Consider the following 16,997-nt stretch of genomic DNA (forward strand, 5'->3'; position numbering starts at 1 on the left):
GATTGTTTAGGATATAGCAACGATGTGCCGTCGAAAAAAAACCGTCGTTTATTGGATTGGTTTAGCTTTATTTTTGGGTACGATTGGTTTATGTTTAAGCGCCTCCAACGATCCCTACACAATCCTAGGTGTACATAAAAGAGCATCCGTGCAGGATATACGCCGTGCATATAAACAATTGGCTAAGGAATGGTGAGCAATGTCATTGAAAAATCGATTCTTTTGTTAAAACTATGGCAGGCTAATAAGGTCTTGATGCTTTGTTTGCTAAACTTATTGACATTTCCTACAGGCATCCCGATAAATCGAAACATCCTGAAGCAGAAACCAAGTTTGTGGAAATCAAACAGGCCTACGAACTGTTATCTGATACGGACCGTAGGCTTGCGTACGACCAGTACGGAATAACAAATGAGGACGCAGTGCTGGAACGGAATCGTCCAGACTACAGCAGCTATGGTCGCTTTCAAGATCCTTTTGAGCATTTTTACGGTGCACATAACTTCAACTTTCATGATCAAGATATAGGCTTGTACCATCGCCTTTCCATTACCACAAAATACTATGAAACGAATATTTTGCCGAAAAGTCGTTTGACACCGCAAATATTGATGTTTTATGCCGATTGGTGCTTTGCATGCATGAAAGCGGCAAATTCATTTAAAAAGTTAATTGACACACTCGAGCCGTACGGATTGGTGTTTGCCACTGTTAATGCTGGTCACGAAGAACAACTGGTACGGAAAGTCGGAGTGCACTCGCTGCCGTGTGTGATTATGGTGTTAGATGGTCATAATTACGTCTACAAAGACAGTGTTTTTAACGCCCAACATGTGGTGGATTTTATACGACAAAATCTACCATATAAGCTGTTAATGCCAATAACAGACAATACACTTGAAGCATTTTTGGACGGATGGGCAGATAATCGTGTCCGTGCTCTCATTCTAGAACCGAGAGCTCAACCGCGATTGCGATATCTCATAATTGCATATTACTTTCGTGAGCGTGTTGCATTTGGCTTTGTTCAACTAAGCTCAAAGGAAACTGCGAACATTCAAGCAAAGTTTAAAGCGCATTCCAATCTTGATACCCTGCTTATATTCAATGAATATCCACCTCAACCGATCGCTACAGTTACCATGTCGGATATACCAACGACCACGTTGAACAATATTATATCGCACAACAAATACCTTATACTTCCACGTCTTTCATCGCAAGACATGCTGGATAGCGTTTGTCCTGCAGAATGGAATCGACCACGGAAGCGATTGTGTGTTGTGCTAGTAACGGAAAATACCAGCTTGCATGACGGAGCTCGTACAGTTATGCGTAAAATAGCACTTGAATCCCTCTTTAGTCGCGAACGAGTTCGTTTCGCTTATATATACCAAGAAAAACAAAACGATTTTATCTGCGCGCTTTCGAAGCACAATCAATCTAAAGAAACACTATTGCAAATTGTCATCTTCTGGCGTCGAGATACCAAACAAATTCGCTACGAGTGGGTTCATGAAGTTGTGCTACAAGTAGATAAAACATTAGAAAATGATACACAGGAACAATATTTCAATAATACGAAACAAAAAATGGATACTATTATCCATCGATTGCTACGCTCTTCAGAAGCACTTAGCTATGAAACCGAAGTGAAGGTAACTAAAACCGAAAACATTGAAAGCATTAAAATGGTACTAACTTTTTTTTCTCTCCCTATAGGCTCTGTTAGACGAACATGCCGAAAATGCAGTGATGCGAATGTTAAATCGTATATTGCTGGCATTAGAATACATGGTGGACAATTTGGGACAGGAGCACATTCTACCAGCAATATCTGTTATTGGCACAATAGCTTTTATTCTTATCATTGGCTATTTAATGTCATATCTACTTCATTTAGAAGAGGAAGACATTCAACTAAAGAAGAGTAAAAACGTGGACAGTTCTAACGGTAGGTAAATGTATCGAATTTTATAATGTTGGGTGAATCTGAATTAGGTTAATGAATTTAAGGAAAGAATTTAAATCTTTATTTTGAGGATTCTTAAATATCCTCATAGATTCATAAATGTCTGTAGAAACGTGGGCTTAAGTTTTTTTAGCCTCTGTTATAATAAGATCTAATCAGAAGCTAAAAAACTTAAATAATGTTTCCCCACGGCCGGGATAATTGGCAGACGAAGGCGCTCGACCGTGAGCGGTTTAGAGGACTCCTGCAGCAGGCCAAGACCGCGAAGCGGTTGTAGCGCCGGATAAGTAAAGTAAGTAATATTTCACCAGACAGTCATTAATCTATGAGGATTTGTAAATGTTTTGAGAGGTGACTCCTTGAATGACTCCTCACTGAAGATTTATATAAATTTCAAATAATTACTTTATGTGAATATATTTCATTGCTTATCTGCATGTGTCTTGTAATGTCCATCTAATTAGTGTTTATTATTCATTTATTATTTTATTGTTGTTCATTTTTTAGGAAAATCGATGGGGTACGTGCCTGAACTTCGATTACATGAATTACGAGCTGAAAAATATAACGGACTGGTGCGACTTCTTAAGCCCGGTTGCCGTACAATAGTATTACTCACCGATTTACAATCAAGATCGAAATTAATTCCTTCATTTCATAAAGCGGTGTGGCCGTATCGGAAGTACGATTTGTACAATTTTCTTGTTTTTCTTGTTGTTTGTTACAAGCTAATTTTTCCACTTTTTCAGGAACAAAACACTAATGTTTGCCCACATGCTAATTGAAAAAGGTATTGGATGGTACGCAGAACTATTACGTTTGTCGTTGTCAGAATCCCGTGAGATGAAAATCAATCCACGTAACTGTATTGGTACGGTTATAGCTTTAAATGGACATCGCAAATATTTTTGCATGTATCATGCTAAGCATCCTGAATCGAACCGCGGAGCAAAGGTAATACATATAAAAAAAATTATTATTATTAGTGTTATCGAAATTATTTGATATTACAATTCAATATCTACCTGTATATTGCATGCCATTGATGGATACATGCATATATTATTTGCATGCCTTTACTAATACTGTGTAAAATATTCATTAGGCATTGTTCCACATGTAAAAAGCTGGGTTCATGCTTTGTTAAACCCTTTAAAAATGTTATCTAAGTCTAAGCTAGAAAGTTTTGTTGATAGAGGTGCTTTAAGGTTTTCTTATAGTTTATAAATTCATTTATAATTGTGTAAATAATCTCCTAATTAACCAGTTTATTAGAGAGATTATTATTATTTATGTTATGTTGTATATTAAAAGCTTTTCAATGAAAATTATCATTCTACTTCTAGCGCATGATAAAAATAACCCGCCATCTAAGTTCCATGCCAACTGATCCCGAAGCTGGTGCATTCCTCGGTATGGACAGCTCTGATTCAGAAACATCCATGTCGGACTTATACGAACCAAAGATTCTTCTTGAGGAAAACCTTCTTGATGGTTTGCCAAACTGGCTTGATCGCCTGTTTGAAGGGACCACACATCGATATTACATCAACTATTGGCCGGATTTTACCTCAAAATGAGAGCAATCGAAACAGTCTCATAAGCTAATATTATTCATTTTCCCAATTGCTTTCCCACAATATTTTTTCTTTTCTTTATTCATTTGTTTTGTTAAATTTCTCGCTACTAGAATCTCTGTGTCTTATTCTACAATCATCGGTATTAGTCTGTCTAACTCTTAGCAGATGACTACTTCCGACTTATTTTTATGTATGCACACTCGTATAGTTAGTACGGTTTGTGGTGTAATCATTTGGTGTATTACATCTTTTTACGCTTTGACGGTCCATTTCAGAGATTAAACCGAAAGGGTAAAAGAAAATATTTGTTTTTAATGTTCATCGTTGTTTATCGTTGGATAATTTGTTAATTATTTTGTATAAATTATTTTCTTTAGAAAACGGGATTGCCAATGTATCAAGCTGTTCGTTTAGTCTAATACAGCATAAACCGTAGGATCAAATAATATTAAGATTGTTCTTTGTTTGCGGAAAACTATCATTATTTACCAATTCATTCAATGGGTCAAAATTAACAGTAAAAAAAATCTTTGGTTTTCAGGAGAAAAATGTCCATAAGAGCTTGGGAAGCATGGTAGTAAACGATACCTTGAGTCAGTATTTACTGATCTAGTCAATATTTTATATTATGTTGAAAAAGAAACAACTGTAAAGCAAAAGGTAGTTTACGTGTGATGTTACGTATAATGAAATTACAAGATGCTACGTAAAAGTGTGACAGCCAAAGCCAACTTCAAGATATTTAATTGTAAAACCATAAGACATTGCTAGGTTGCCAGATATATTTATGACGACCACTTGACGGCCAACATTTTAGAACCTACCTACTGCGTTAAAGTATATTATATCATGAGCATTCTTTGAGAAATTTGCTGTTCCAAATTCTAAAGCCTCTGTATGATTTTTATCATTTGTATCCTCTTAATTAGATGCAAGTAATTTTGAATGTTATTATTAAGACAGGCAATAATTGATACTAACAGTAACTGGTGAAGACGATCCGTACGTAGTTCAACTAACTAGCTGCCATTTGTAATTCTTCAGCTCAATAAAAGACCAACGCAAATCAAAATGCATAAAAAAATGCATCAAATGGTGATTAATACTAACGTGTCCGCAGGAGTCGTTATTTCAACGTAATACAAATGTTTAACACTTCTATCCACTTACTAATACAGTCGTCACAAAACATGTAATAAAGTAAATTACTTTCAAGATTGGTAAACGTATGGAAACCAATGCCAACACATAATTGAAATTAATAACGATAAGTTTTATACTTTAATTCAATACGTCTAGATAAAACAATCCTCGGTTCTTGCTTTGATGGTTATAAAGAACTCTGGCAAAACATTTAATGAAAGCATGTGAAGAAATAGATAACAAGAGCATCAAATAAATGTTACTGAAGATGCGTTCTTAGCTAAAAATAAACTTTTTACTTTTTTTTATATAATCGTAGAAAATTGAGTTTTTTTTTTGGAAAACACTTGAGAAACAAATTATATATTAATTCAGATATTTAAGGGAAATTTGATTGCTTAGCGAAAAACCTTATTCAATCGATTTCATTCACTGTCTACTGCATGTTTTTATTTAATGAATGTTAAATCATGTTGTGATCGGAAATCTTTGAATTTTGCTCTAACTTAAGTTTAGGTTAATTGGCAAGTTTTGGTTACTATTGCAACATTTTGAGCTATTATTTATTTCCGTTTTGCAATATTTTAAACTTCCCTTGACTATACTCAAAGCTAAATAAAATATTATTGTATCCCCAAACAATCAGGGCAAGGAAACGCATTTCTCAGTTAATTTTGTATGATCATGTTATGCTAGCTGAGACTTGTCTGTTCTGTCCGATAAAAACTACAATCAAGAAAATGAAAAGCTTTTTGATTGTTGATTATTGATTGAATGTATTTAGCGTTTATAACCGCAGAATTTCATTTTCGGATACACATTTTCACCATTATAATAAAGAACGACGTATATCGTTTATAGTCGGCGCACGCTAGTCCACCATGCCATATAATTCAATATATCAACAATTATTTGCCTGCATTCAAGGAACGTTCACAGTTGTTATATGCCACACCGATACCGAATCCAGATCCTATAATGATTGGCCAGGCGCGACGTTTGAAAAATAATAGCGAGAAGACACTACCCAGAACCAATCCACCACCTACAACCGAAAAGAAATTTGTTATGCCGCGTCTAAGAAAAACATCCTCCACAATAGCTTATGTAACTTTATATGGAACGTTTTGTACATTCCAAAACAATGATTAGCTTACCAAATTTGAGGAGGGTGTCCGATAAGCAATGATCAACTTTCTTTCCATATTGATCTTCTGCAAATGTTTGAGCCATTTTGGTTGCCAACTATTGACTTCACCAAGCTGAATGTGTTTTGCTCCGATGCAAGTTATTTCCTAAAGTAGGTTGAAAAGAGCGTCCCAGCCGGATCTGTGGAATACACAGGTTTCGTAATAGGAGAATTTTGACAAAACATTCAATAACAATGCAAAAACTAAAGTGACGTTTAGGTGTTCATGAAGTACCCAGTCGACCAAAACGTACGACACAGGATCTGGTCACAGCTGTGCCGCATGTGTTGTATGGATTTTGACGGTAGAACGCTTACACACTGGACAAACTTGACAGTCCGAGAGTTCGGCGAACTTTATTCGAATGAAGATTTATGAATGTAAATTTCTTTTTTGTACCAATTTAAACCGAATCCAATACTAGTATTATAAATAAAATAAATAATCCAATATTTTTTTGGGAAAAAGATTTTTGTAGTCCCCCCCCCATAGGGTTTGAAGCTACCCTGGACAAAAATTTGACATAACACTATAGGCTGAGCGTAGTCATTAAGGGAAACAAAATAAAATGAAAAGTTTTTAATGTTAAAGAAAACCACCGCACTCATTGTCGCATGCATAGCCATCTTATTAGAATTTAGTTATTAGTTGATATATGTGCAAAATGGTCCGGAACAAAGAAAAACTCATTTTATTATTTAAAAAAGAGTTTACGCCGCAGCACAGGTTCACCACGCATACGACTGACTGCGATCCGACTCGCGGCTGCACGGACACATTGAAAGATAAAAGACTCACGCTAGAACAAACCGAGAGCGTACCATATATTTTAAATGGGAATCGAGAGAACGGTTGCTCATCGGTAATTCATATCTCCGGGAGGACCTTTTGAAGGGGCTCCTTTAGAGTACCTCGAAAATCAGTTAAAAATGCTCAATGATTGCGAGTAGGATAGTCCATCTAATGGCGCATGGCTTGAAGTTTGGTGATACCTTATTTTCCAAAGTAACTTGGTAATTTGCATTCAGAATGATAAATTTCAACCAACTGAAAACAAAACTCCTAAAAACCTGATCGTATTTTTGTTAAACATATTGATTGTATCCGCATTTCGCATCCGATTGTCGCATGATTGAATCGCTGGAGTTATTAGGCCGACTCCACTCGGGCTGCGGATGCTGCGGTACCGCGGTGGCCGCGTATAACTTGTATGCCACCTCGACGGTGCTCGGCTGTCAAATCTCCGCGCCTAGCTGTCAAACGGGCGCACCGCGTAAATGCAGCTTTGTTCAAGACGAACAACTCTGTGGAACAGAAGGTGCGGGAGATTTGACAACCTGCCGCGGAAGATTTGACAGCCGACCCAAACCGAGCTGAGCCGGGCCGAGCCGAAGTCCAATATTGAGTTATACGCGTTTTCCGCGGTACCGCGACGGCCGCGACCCATGTGGAGTCGGTCATAGGTACTGGTCGTAGCTCTGCGGCATCCGCATCTGCCGGATGAGGCTCAAATCAAACCTGTTTGATATTACCGGACGGTAAAAATGAGAGCTGTCATGAACGATCAATTCCCTACAAAGCCATGCGGCAAAGCTGTGTTCGGATCCTCACCGTGCATCTACACCTAGCGAACTTCACAGGTACGTTAGCCAGCGTACCCGGCATTTACGATGGAGCTGGGTACACTTCCAGGTACGTTAGGAGCTTCCTACGACCAAAATGACAGGTACGTTAGCCAGCGTACCTTGGAAGACCACTCAGTGTAGATGTGTAGATGTAGCTTGTTTGCGATTATCGCAGTAAAATAGGTACCTACTTGACGTATGCGTCAGGTTGTAATAACCTTGTGAAAATATTCGATACGATACATGCTATAACCCCTGTGAAGTTTTGTTTTTCATAAAACTTCATGATCCGTTGATGTTCTATTATTCGGGCACGGATTAACGATTATTTTATTCATTTTGGGTTCCGCTTATAAATTGGTAGGTTTCATTGTGTACGTCCTAATGGCTTTTGTTCATGGTGATGATTTTTTCATCGTTTTTCGAATTTCGACGTAGAATTTAGTGAACCGACTGTAACATTTGTGTTGTTGCTGTTTTTTAGTGATGCAGAGCAGAGCAACTATCAGTGACCTTGCATAGCTTGCTTCCTGGTTCGTGCAAAGCGAGATTTGATGTACCCAGTAGGGGAAGCTAAGTCGTGAAAGGTAAAACATTAAACAGTAGTGATAATAATTTGCAGTGAAAATAGTTCAAAACAGCATTCGTTTTAGTTCTTTCTGGTTTCCGTAGTGCATAATCAACAGATTACATATGCTTCAAAAGTGATAGAGGAAAACAAGTTGAAATACCTGTGCGTATTAGCATCACAAAAATCCAGAGTTTGTTGAGCACGGTAGATCAATGACAGTAAATAAACAGAATTCTTGCCAAGTGTTGGGATTCCGTTCGCCAATCGCTTATTGTATAACGTAAGACGTACCTATTGTTTGTATGCACAAAAACGACCACAGGAACCTTGGTAGTGCCATTGAGGTAGTTTCGTGCTGTGCACCTTTGTTTGCATTGAACCGATTTTGCACGGACATCAGTTAGTCGCTAATGGTTTAGAGACTTAATAAATATTTGATGTTCTAAATCAGTATTGGATACTATACTTTCGCGTAGATTCTTGTGTCGTAATTTAATCTGATTTTTAGTTTTTCATGTACAACACACAAAGTCCTCGATATTCCTTTGCAGCCAGGATTAGAGAAAATCGCGGGCAGCATGTTTAACATGTCTCTTCTAGATAATTAATGTTTCCAACTCTGCGGAGAGGAAAATCCACCTTCTTTAAACCATTATTGAATATACCAAGAATATCTAATTGATTGCAAGCTTGTAAAGAGTACTTTTAGATGTGTTGATAGCTCAGATTATATATCATAGGGACTTCGTTTGATAATATTTTTTTTTCAGTTATCAATTACTTTAAATTTTAAATACCTACACAATTAACCACAACTTATATTCTGTTGTTGATTAAGCGTATTCTCTGTAAACAGTTTTGTAAGTTTTAAAGGTTAGCTTCATTCACTGCACAAAAGACAATAATTACATGTTACCAATTTGTGAAAACAACACGATAAATTCTTATTAAAAACATACTGAATCATTAGTAACGGTACTTACTTACTTTTCCTTACTTTCACTGAAATTCTGAAAAAAAATATGTTAGACTCCTGGTACACAGGTGTAACAACTATCAAAAGCAATTTGTTGTAGAAATTAAGTTAAGTTCTGAAATAATTATTATTGCCGTTTTATATATAAAAAAAATCATGTCAACTTTCAAGAGCCATAACATGAAAACGGGTTTAAGTTGAAGGGGCGTATCACTAGCAATGTAATTTTAAAGAGTTAAATTAATTTTCTTCTAAACATTGCATCGATATTGGATTACGTTTTCAAAAGTTGTAAGCCTCCAAACTTTCTGACTGCTGGGGTAGTCAGAAATAGGGATATTGAAAAAAAAATCTAAAAACAGTGATTAAACAATTAAAAAACAAATACAACACGTACATTTCATGGAAAAATGCCACGGATTTCATATATATTTAAAGTTTTGAATAGCTACGATTCGTAGAAAAAATGATATTAGAGAATGAAAACGCCTGGGCTAGTCGGGTAACCGGTTGCCAGGAACAGGGTTAAAAGATACTATTTGCACCAGCAAGATATATAAACTATTAAAGCTTATCCTAAGCAATTATAAACAACTACGCACCATCATAACATTTTTGTTGTCCTCAAAATTATATAGGTCGCCGGAAAATTCGGTGGAGATTAAGATCTTTCACACGGTTGGACCGATATCAAATTCTTTTCGGAATTCAAGGCGGATGTTATTTCCCATACGCAAGGCAGATTATCCAACTATAGTTAAACATAAATAAACCTACATAAAAGATAGGGGAAGTCTGAAACAACAGACGAAGAACTCCAAGGTTGTAATATCAAAAAACGAAAAAAGGATAGAATTCCAATCCTCATTTTCATTGTCGGACAAAAGAATAGGATCACTTTTGAATATTATTATTATTATTATTATTTTATTTTATTTATTTATTATTTATAAACGTAAAAGAATCATGCGAAATTTTTAGGAAAGTATCAGTTGTTGTTTCAGTTTTCGAAATTCATTGCCTTTTCAGAAAGAAGGTTACAAATTTAAGTGTTCAAGGCACTGAGAATGTTAATCTGTTTCTATCTTTATATTGATCTTTTTTTGCCGCCCTATTATTGCCATTGTAAAAGTTTTTGATCGGGACTAATGGAATACATTTTTCCTAATCTCATGCAAAAGTGCAATCTTTAGTCAACATCCAGTAAACGATGCTTTCATAAAAAATTCGCTTGCTTCTATCATGTTTAGGATGATTCAGTTCATCATAATAATAATAATATTCAGAGGTTGTCCTATTGTTTTGCCCGACACTATATGTAGCGTTAAAAGGATGTAACAAATTATCTAATTTCCTGTATACTGTGTGTTTCAAGATCTTTCCTGTAGTCTATTAAGCATTTTGATTTTAAATAAATATACGCTGTTGGTTGCAACCTTACCCGGCGGTCTACAGGCACAGAACTTTGAACAAGAAATGTCAAGTCGTATGGAAAATTTGCTCCCTGAACATTTTTGCTCAATAAAAACCAAACCAGTTTGTTCATGTTCGAATTGTTCATTGAACATTACGAATAAGAATTTTCGAACTTCAAAGTTATGATTGACCTGCAACGGTGACCGGTAAACAACGGCATTGTTCTGTGTGTGCCTCGTATTGTATCTATCGTTCGTCGTTTATTTATTTATCATCGTTTTATTGTTAAAAAAAGGTAAATTAATGGAAGTTTTGTTTATTACGAAAATCATGCTGATAGTTTGGTTGCAGCAAAATGGAAAACTTGCTTATCAACGAGGAGCAGTTGATCGACATGGTCGAGAATATTCCTTTGATATGGGATGTACGTAATCCAGACTACCTTAATCGTAGGAAGGAAAGGAAGCTTGGGAAACAATATAGCAAACACGCTCTTTTTAGGTCGTTCTTTGAGCAGTTTAGTATTTCTCGGTCTTCTATCCCGCTCCATTGCCGCGATTCAAACAAGATTAATTGCAGAACTTCTCTGCAACAACCAAAACGGATCATTAAAAGGATATGCACTTTCCATTTTGAAACTTTTTCTAATTGCTTTTGAACAACAGCCAAATACTTCTGTCCATTTGATAGATCAGACTTGCTCGTTGTTCAATGAGCGCGTAGACCAGGTTCAGTTTTGCTCATTGAACATTTGTTCAATGTTCAGTGCGTGCAGACCACCGGGTTAGGCTACCGTATATTTACTGTAGCCAAAGAATGGTAATTCATTAATAACTGTTTTATTAAGATCGCCGGCCAAATTCCGCTTATACCGAACCGCTCTATCAAATGATACAACGTTAAGACATCTGGTACTATAATCTCAGAATGTTTTTGTCTATTTTTGTCATTTCTTGATTTACCTCTATCCTTAGCGGCCAGGCACCTGTGTGGGGGTAAATGTATGCAAGTGGTATTGTACTCGTTTTGTCTAGGCTCTACTTCTACATTACCAAGATATCCTGATTTATCAAATAACTTTTTAGCATACGATTAGCTACGTTATGTGTCATGAATGTAGACATTCTATGAATTTGTCAAGGAAGTTATTGAATACAAAATTTTGGAATGCCTAATTAAACAATATTTTCGATAATAATCAATACACTCTCACGAAGTACTATTTGCTGTTCTGTGTCTTTTTCCTACAAAATTTTTAATCTTGTAGATGTAGATAACTAATAATTGTAGATAACTAATAATTGTATAATTGTAAAAAAAATATTTTCTCTATTATCGTTTCAGGTGTAGCAGATCACAACGAATTGGATTAACGACACTAACATCTGGGCGGTCAATATTTACTGTTAGCAGAACAAAATGTCTTCTCCAAGCGCAGGCAAGCGCCGTATGGACACAGATGTCATAAAGCTAATTGAAAGCAAACACGAAGTCACAATTCTCGGCGGCTTAAACGAGTTTTGCGTAAAATTTTTCGGTCCACAAGGTACACCATATGAAGGCGGTGTTTGGAAAGTGCGTGTTCATCTGCCGGAGCATTATCCATTTAAATCACCTAGCATCGGATTTATCAACAAAATCTATCATCCAAATATTGACGAAGTATCAGGCACAGTTTGCCTCGATGTGATAAATCAGGCATGGACGGCATTGTATGATCTATCGAACATATTTGAGTCTTTTTTGCCTCAGCTACTCACTTACCCAAATCCAGTAGATCCTCTCAATGGCGATGCAGCTGCCATGTATCTACACAAACCGGAAGAGTATCGTAAGAAAGTAGCTGATTATGTTCGTAGATATGCCACAGAGGAAGCACTCCGAGAACAAGAACCAGCCGAGAGTTCTGATAGTGAAAGTAGCATGTCGGATTTCAGCGAAGACGAGGCACAGGATATGGAATTATAACGTCGGCTCTGTCCACAGCAGACGAGTAGAATTGTTAGTAATGTAAATTGTCTTGAAAAATCGCTATTTTTTTCAAATCAAAAAATTGAATTTTTTTCAATTTTACAGCGTTGCGTAAAACGGTTCTTAAATACGATATTATTATTACCTCAATTTTTAGTTGTGTTTCGATAAACAAAATGCTGGAAATTGCCAAAACTGAAATTCGGTTTGATTTTCAGTTTAATAGACATGCATAAAATTCCAGACCATTAATAAAAATCCATACGGTTTGTTATGTTAATATCAGCATAAATGTCGAATTCATAATTATTTCTCAGCTATTTTGCGGAATTTACTGCGCTTTTGGTAATATACAATGAATCGAAAAGAGCGTTGAAGTTATATATGAAGAATTCTCGGGCAATTAGTAATCACAGGAACAGACAACACACAAAATCAATTTGAAAACTTTAATTTTAGCGTCAATTGTTACTGGCTACTCAACACCTATTTTTCCCAAGGCAACTCATATTTTTCAGATAGGATTTCACACTTGTATGCTTTGATTTGTTTTGAACTGAACTTAACATTTTCTAGTTGTATCATCGATTGTTAATTTGGCGTTTTAGTATATGCCATAATAGTGTATTGATGAAACCGTCTTGTATATATTATTCCAAAATTTCAAATATCCCAATATTTTAACTAAAACGTAGTATAGGCCCCATACTTCGTAAATTACCGATCAACTATTGACAATAACGTATTGTATTGTTTAATTGTTTGTTGATGGTGGACATATGTTGAGCGTTATAAGCCATTTCGTCCGTATTTTGTTTACTGACTGGGCAATGAAATAGTTTCGTAAATGCATCATAATTTGTTATGTGATATTGCCATATCGCTCTCTGGGCGTTTACGAACGATCTTCAAATATCTTTTCCAAAAGAAGCTGAGAGAAAAAAAAAAATCAAATTTTTTTTTATTTTTCTGGTTTAGTAGGCGTTAGCTTTCTTGTGTTAGCTTTCTTTTGCTAAATCTGAGGTCAAAGAGGTTTGCTAAATCAGTTCTCCAAATTTAGACAATCCTGGTGGAACAGTGCACGGCTTCTTCATAACTTGCGTGTTAGAGACTATACTCAAGGATCGGGATTCTTGTATGCATTATGGTCAATCATGCTTTGTATAAAGTCGAAAAACCAACTTAGTAGGATTCTGATAGGATTCTATTTCTTTGATCATTACCAACTACATGATGTCTTAAAAGTTAAATATCTAAAGAGTTGTATAATTAGCTGCCACTGTTTTCGCTACGAATTCAAAGCTCCAAATATTTCAGGTGTTCACACAAACTGGTAAGCACGTTGATATTTAGCAATGAGTTTTTTTTCTAGTTACATACCCCCGTATTACCGTACAACAGATTCATGTTAAAATTGCTAATATCTATCACACAAATAATTTATTTTTCATTTCAAGGATCAGGGAATTATCCTATTTAATAAAATTTAAACGACACACAAAACACTTTGTTAATTAAAACAATTACAATACTTTACGCCAGAAGTGCTTAATTTCAATATGCTGAGTGAAACAGGAAATTTTGCAATATTCTATGACAACAAGGGTTGCGCGGTAGCTTTTCAACGACATGAAATGGAGCGTACAATATTGGAGAAATCGTTTAAAAATGTAAAGAGCATATAGTTGGACGCCTTGTGATGGCCAAAATTTGTTTTTTCTATTCCTCCTGCTAACAACCATTTCAACGGTCTTTACCTTTTTTGTACACACTTACCCTGTGTTGTGAGATGTAGATGTATTTAGTAATTTACGTGTTTAACTGTGTTTGTTTTATAGTAAAGTAAATAAACCTTAATAATCATGAATATACATAAGTTATGTTACTTGTGGTTGTTTTAAATCAAAACAAAAATTATCAGTTTAAACGACACAGCGAAGGTTTGAGACTATTATTATTGCAATTGTAGCGTTTTCAGCCAATCGCGGTTTGCTCTTTGTCGTTATCTGTTACCCTGTTGGTGTCGATCGTACGTTATCGTCATCCGTTGCTGCTGTGGCAACGTTCCCATGATGCCTTTGTCTTCTTGGTTCTGGAGCCCGTGTCACTGTTGGATGCAACTAAGGTGACAAGCGCAAGTTCTGGGGAATTAAAATGTGTCCTCTGTTTGTAAAACAACTGTACAAAGATCTGAAAGAAATAGTTCAGAATCGGGGTTTGTATTTATGTATTTATTTTTTATGTATTTTAGTAATGATAACAGCTCAAGCCATTCAAAGAACAGCAGCGGGACTAAATTCGTTCTGTATTGCTCTCGAAATCGCAGAACTAAGCGAGCTCAGAGCGCATATTGCAAAAAGGCAGGTAGCTAAAAGCTCTAACTGGCGCTCAAGCTCAAATGAGTTCGTTGAGCATGTTACAGCGCCACAAATATTGGCCACAAAGTTGCTATCATTCATTCAATAGGGCTACAAAGGTCCAATGTCGTTCTACAACCTCCATGTCTGAAGTGTGGTATTTGAGTATCGGGTCCATGGTAAAGTTTAGAGTAAAATATTTGGATGCAAACAATTTTCTTATATCGTTCCCGCATTGTTTCACAGTCTAAGACGCCTCAGAAACACTTTTTCTTCTAAAATGGATGTCGCTGACGGAACGTACGGTTCTAGTTTAGTAGGTCAGCACAGCCATCCGCCCGTTCGGACGATCGGTACGATTTGGCTACGTTGCACCTTTAATAAATAATAAACATAGCAATTGTCACATGCGACCAAGACTGATCGGTATGTCGACAATAGTGTAAGTTAGCAATAAGAAGTTTAAATTTAAAACATAAGTTAAGGTATAAAAGCGTAAGATAGATTTAAATAAAGACAGTGTTACTCACGAAAGCAAGGTGTTCGCTTCATTCGACCTCAGTCACTCCGGAGTTTGCTCCGTGTGCGACAATGGACGAACACAAACATTTTTCGGGCGAACACTTTTAGTTAAAACAGTGTCCTAAATTGACCACTTTTTTGTGATCCCGTCGACAATCGCACAGTTTTGCCCTGGATCCATGTGCTTGAGGATGTCATACTAAACCGACATGCCAAAAATTGAAGTTTATGCTACTTTTGGTAACGGTCTAAAATACGTTTTAAATTTTCTAAAGTTCGTTTTATTTTCAGCGTGCAACACGCTTGTTTAAGCTTTAATCTACCTCGCACCTACCGCTCACCTTGCTGAGCGCAAGCGCTTCGATCAGCTCATTCAAAAAACTAACTTTACCCACGATCACTTATCACTAACACCTCCGGATCGACGAACGGCTAACCAACCTCAAACTGAGATAAAAATGACAGGCCTTCATGTTTCTTCTAGAAGAAGTTTTAGCTATGTCCTTCCGTTTCAAAAATTTCTCGCTCTTTCTTAACTACAGCATTGTTTATCAGTAACACAATACGTGACGTGATTTATTACTTGCCAAAAAGGGCCAAAACAAGTGAGGGAACTGTGGTTTGTCTTGATAAGAACATCATTATTTTATTGGTTAACGTCAACTATTACATCTTATGGTTATACATAATATAGCTGTAATCTATTTAAAATAACAACTTAAGGTTAAAATTAAAACTTAGCGTAGGATTTAAGAATTAAATAGAGGGTCGCAATCTGGAACGGAAAACAGGAAGTGCACGTTGGAACTCAAACAAATTTGTCGAGCATTTAAACGAGCATATAATGCACATAACAGAGGATCATAGAAAACGATCGAGCACAGCAGGGACGGAGCACCAATAATATCTAACAAGAAGGACGAAACAAGCAGGGAATAGTGGCGGTGAGTTTCAAGGCCAATCAGCGGATACCTAGACTTATAAACAGGCAGAGTGAAAGTTGAGGTGTTGATAGTTGAGAAAGAGGTGTAAGACCTCTGCACGCGCATGTTGCGGTTGATATAGTAATATAGAATTTAGAATAGTACCAAGAGTTTTCCAAGCCTTACCAACTATAGAGTTAATCATGCCATACTACTAGATCCTTAATTAATGAACCACGAGTGACCAGGACTAGGTTTAGTATGTAGAAATAGGACAGAGCAGTACGGGAGTGGGTGAATAAAATTATTTTATATTTATTCCAGCAGAGGGAGAGGGGATTGATACCACACCAAGAGCAGTTGAGGACACGTTGAGGTAAGCATTGCATTCATTGTAGTGAACGGAGTTGGAAAGAAAATGGTCAAATTTTCGTCGTAACTTAGAAAACAATCGGTAGTAAATCAGAAATAACATCATTGAAGTAGACGGGGACGGAAAAGCAAATATTACATTTTACACGAAACGTACGATCACTGAGAAAAGAGAGCAACCAGGAAATAACAGTGTTATTGATCCCTAATTGAGATAATTTTTGTCAACAATTTTAAAGATTTCAAAGAACTCTATACTCTACAGCAGGGGTCTCCAAACTACGGTCCTCGAGAGGCTCCAGAGCCGCGCGCGACGCTGTTGCTAACATTTAGATTACCTTGCTGAATCAAACTACGAATAGCTTAAAATTTCGGACAA

At 36.4% G+C, this 16,997-nt stretch overlaps 3 protein-coding genes across 3 annotated transcripts; 2 read left to right on the top strand and 1 right to left on the bottom strand.

The window, feature by feature from the left end:
- Positions 1-22: 22 nt before the first annotated feature.
- LOC128707885 (dnaJ homolog subfamily C member 16-like) lies at positions 23-3,552 on the top strand. Its single transcript, XM_053802845.1, has 6 exons — positions 23-192; positions 293-1,658; positions 1,723-1,954; positions 2,480-2,654; positions 2,722-2,926; positions 3,319-3,552. Exons 1-6 carry the CDS (start codon positions 23-25, stop codon positions 3,550-3,552), a joined length of 2,382 nt encoding a protein of 793 aa, XP_053658820.1.
- A 2,051-nt stretch (positions 3,553-5,603) lies between these two features.
- LOC128707973 (MICOS complex subunit Mic10-like) lies at positions 5,604-5,928 on the bottom strand. The gene is made up of 2 exons (XM_053802933.1): positions 5,853-5,928; positions 5,604-5,740 (listed from the first exon to the last, which is right to left on the bottom strand). The coding sequence occupies exons 1-2, from the start codon at positions 5,926-5,928 to the stop codon at positions 5,604-5,606; spliced, it is 213 nt and encodes a 70-aa protein (XP_053658908.1).
- A 5,964-nt stretch (positions 5,929-11,892) lies between these two features.
- On the top strand, positions 11,893-12,441 carry LOC128718247 (ubiquitin-conjugating enzyme E2 H). The gene has a single exon (XM_053811909.1). The coding sequence runs from the start codon at positions 11,893-11,895 to the stop codon at positions 12,439-12,441; it is 549 nt and encodes a 182-aa protein (XP_053667884.1).
- The last annotated feature ends 4,556 nt before the right edge of the window (positions 12,442-16,997 follow it).

This window comes from Anopheles marshallii, chromosome X (assembly GCF_943734725.1).
Source record: "Anopheles marshallii chromosome X, idAnoMarsDA_429_01, whole genome shotgun sequence".
NCBI classification, from domain to species: Eukaryota; Metazoa; Arthropoda; class Insecta; order Diptera; family Culicidae; genus Anopheles; species Anopheles marshallii.

What these genes read in the sequence shown, in the direction of transcription:
- LOC128707973 (XM_053802933.1), bottom strand. Translation starts at nt 5,928, where the DNA reads ATGGCTCAAACATTTGCAGAAGATCAATATGGAAAGAAAGTTGATCAT. An exon ending in GGACACCCTCCTCAAATTTG is followed by an intron (nt 5,741 to 5,852) that starts GTAAGCTAATCA and finishes TTTCGGTTGTAG; the next exon opens with GTGGTGGATTGGTTCTGGGT.
- LOC128718247 (XM_053811909.1), top strand. Translation starts at nt 11,893, where the DNA reads ATGTCTTCTCCAAGCGCAGGCAAGCGCCGTATGGACACAGATGTCATA.
- LOC128707885 (XM_053802845.1), top strand. Translation starts at nt 23, where the DNA reads ATGTGCCGTCGAAAAAAAACCGTCGTTTATTGGATTGGTTTAGCTTTA. An exon ending in AAACAATTGGCTAAGGAATG is followed by an intron (nt 193 to 292) that starts GTGAGCAATGTC and finishes CATTTCCTACAG; the next exon opens with GCATCCCGATAAATCGAAAC. An exon ending in AATCGAACCGCGGAGCAAAG is followed by an intron (nt 2,927 to 3,318) that starts GTAATACATATA and finishes TTCTACTTCTAG; the next exon opens with CGCATGATAAAAATAACCCG.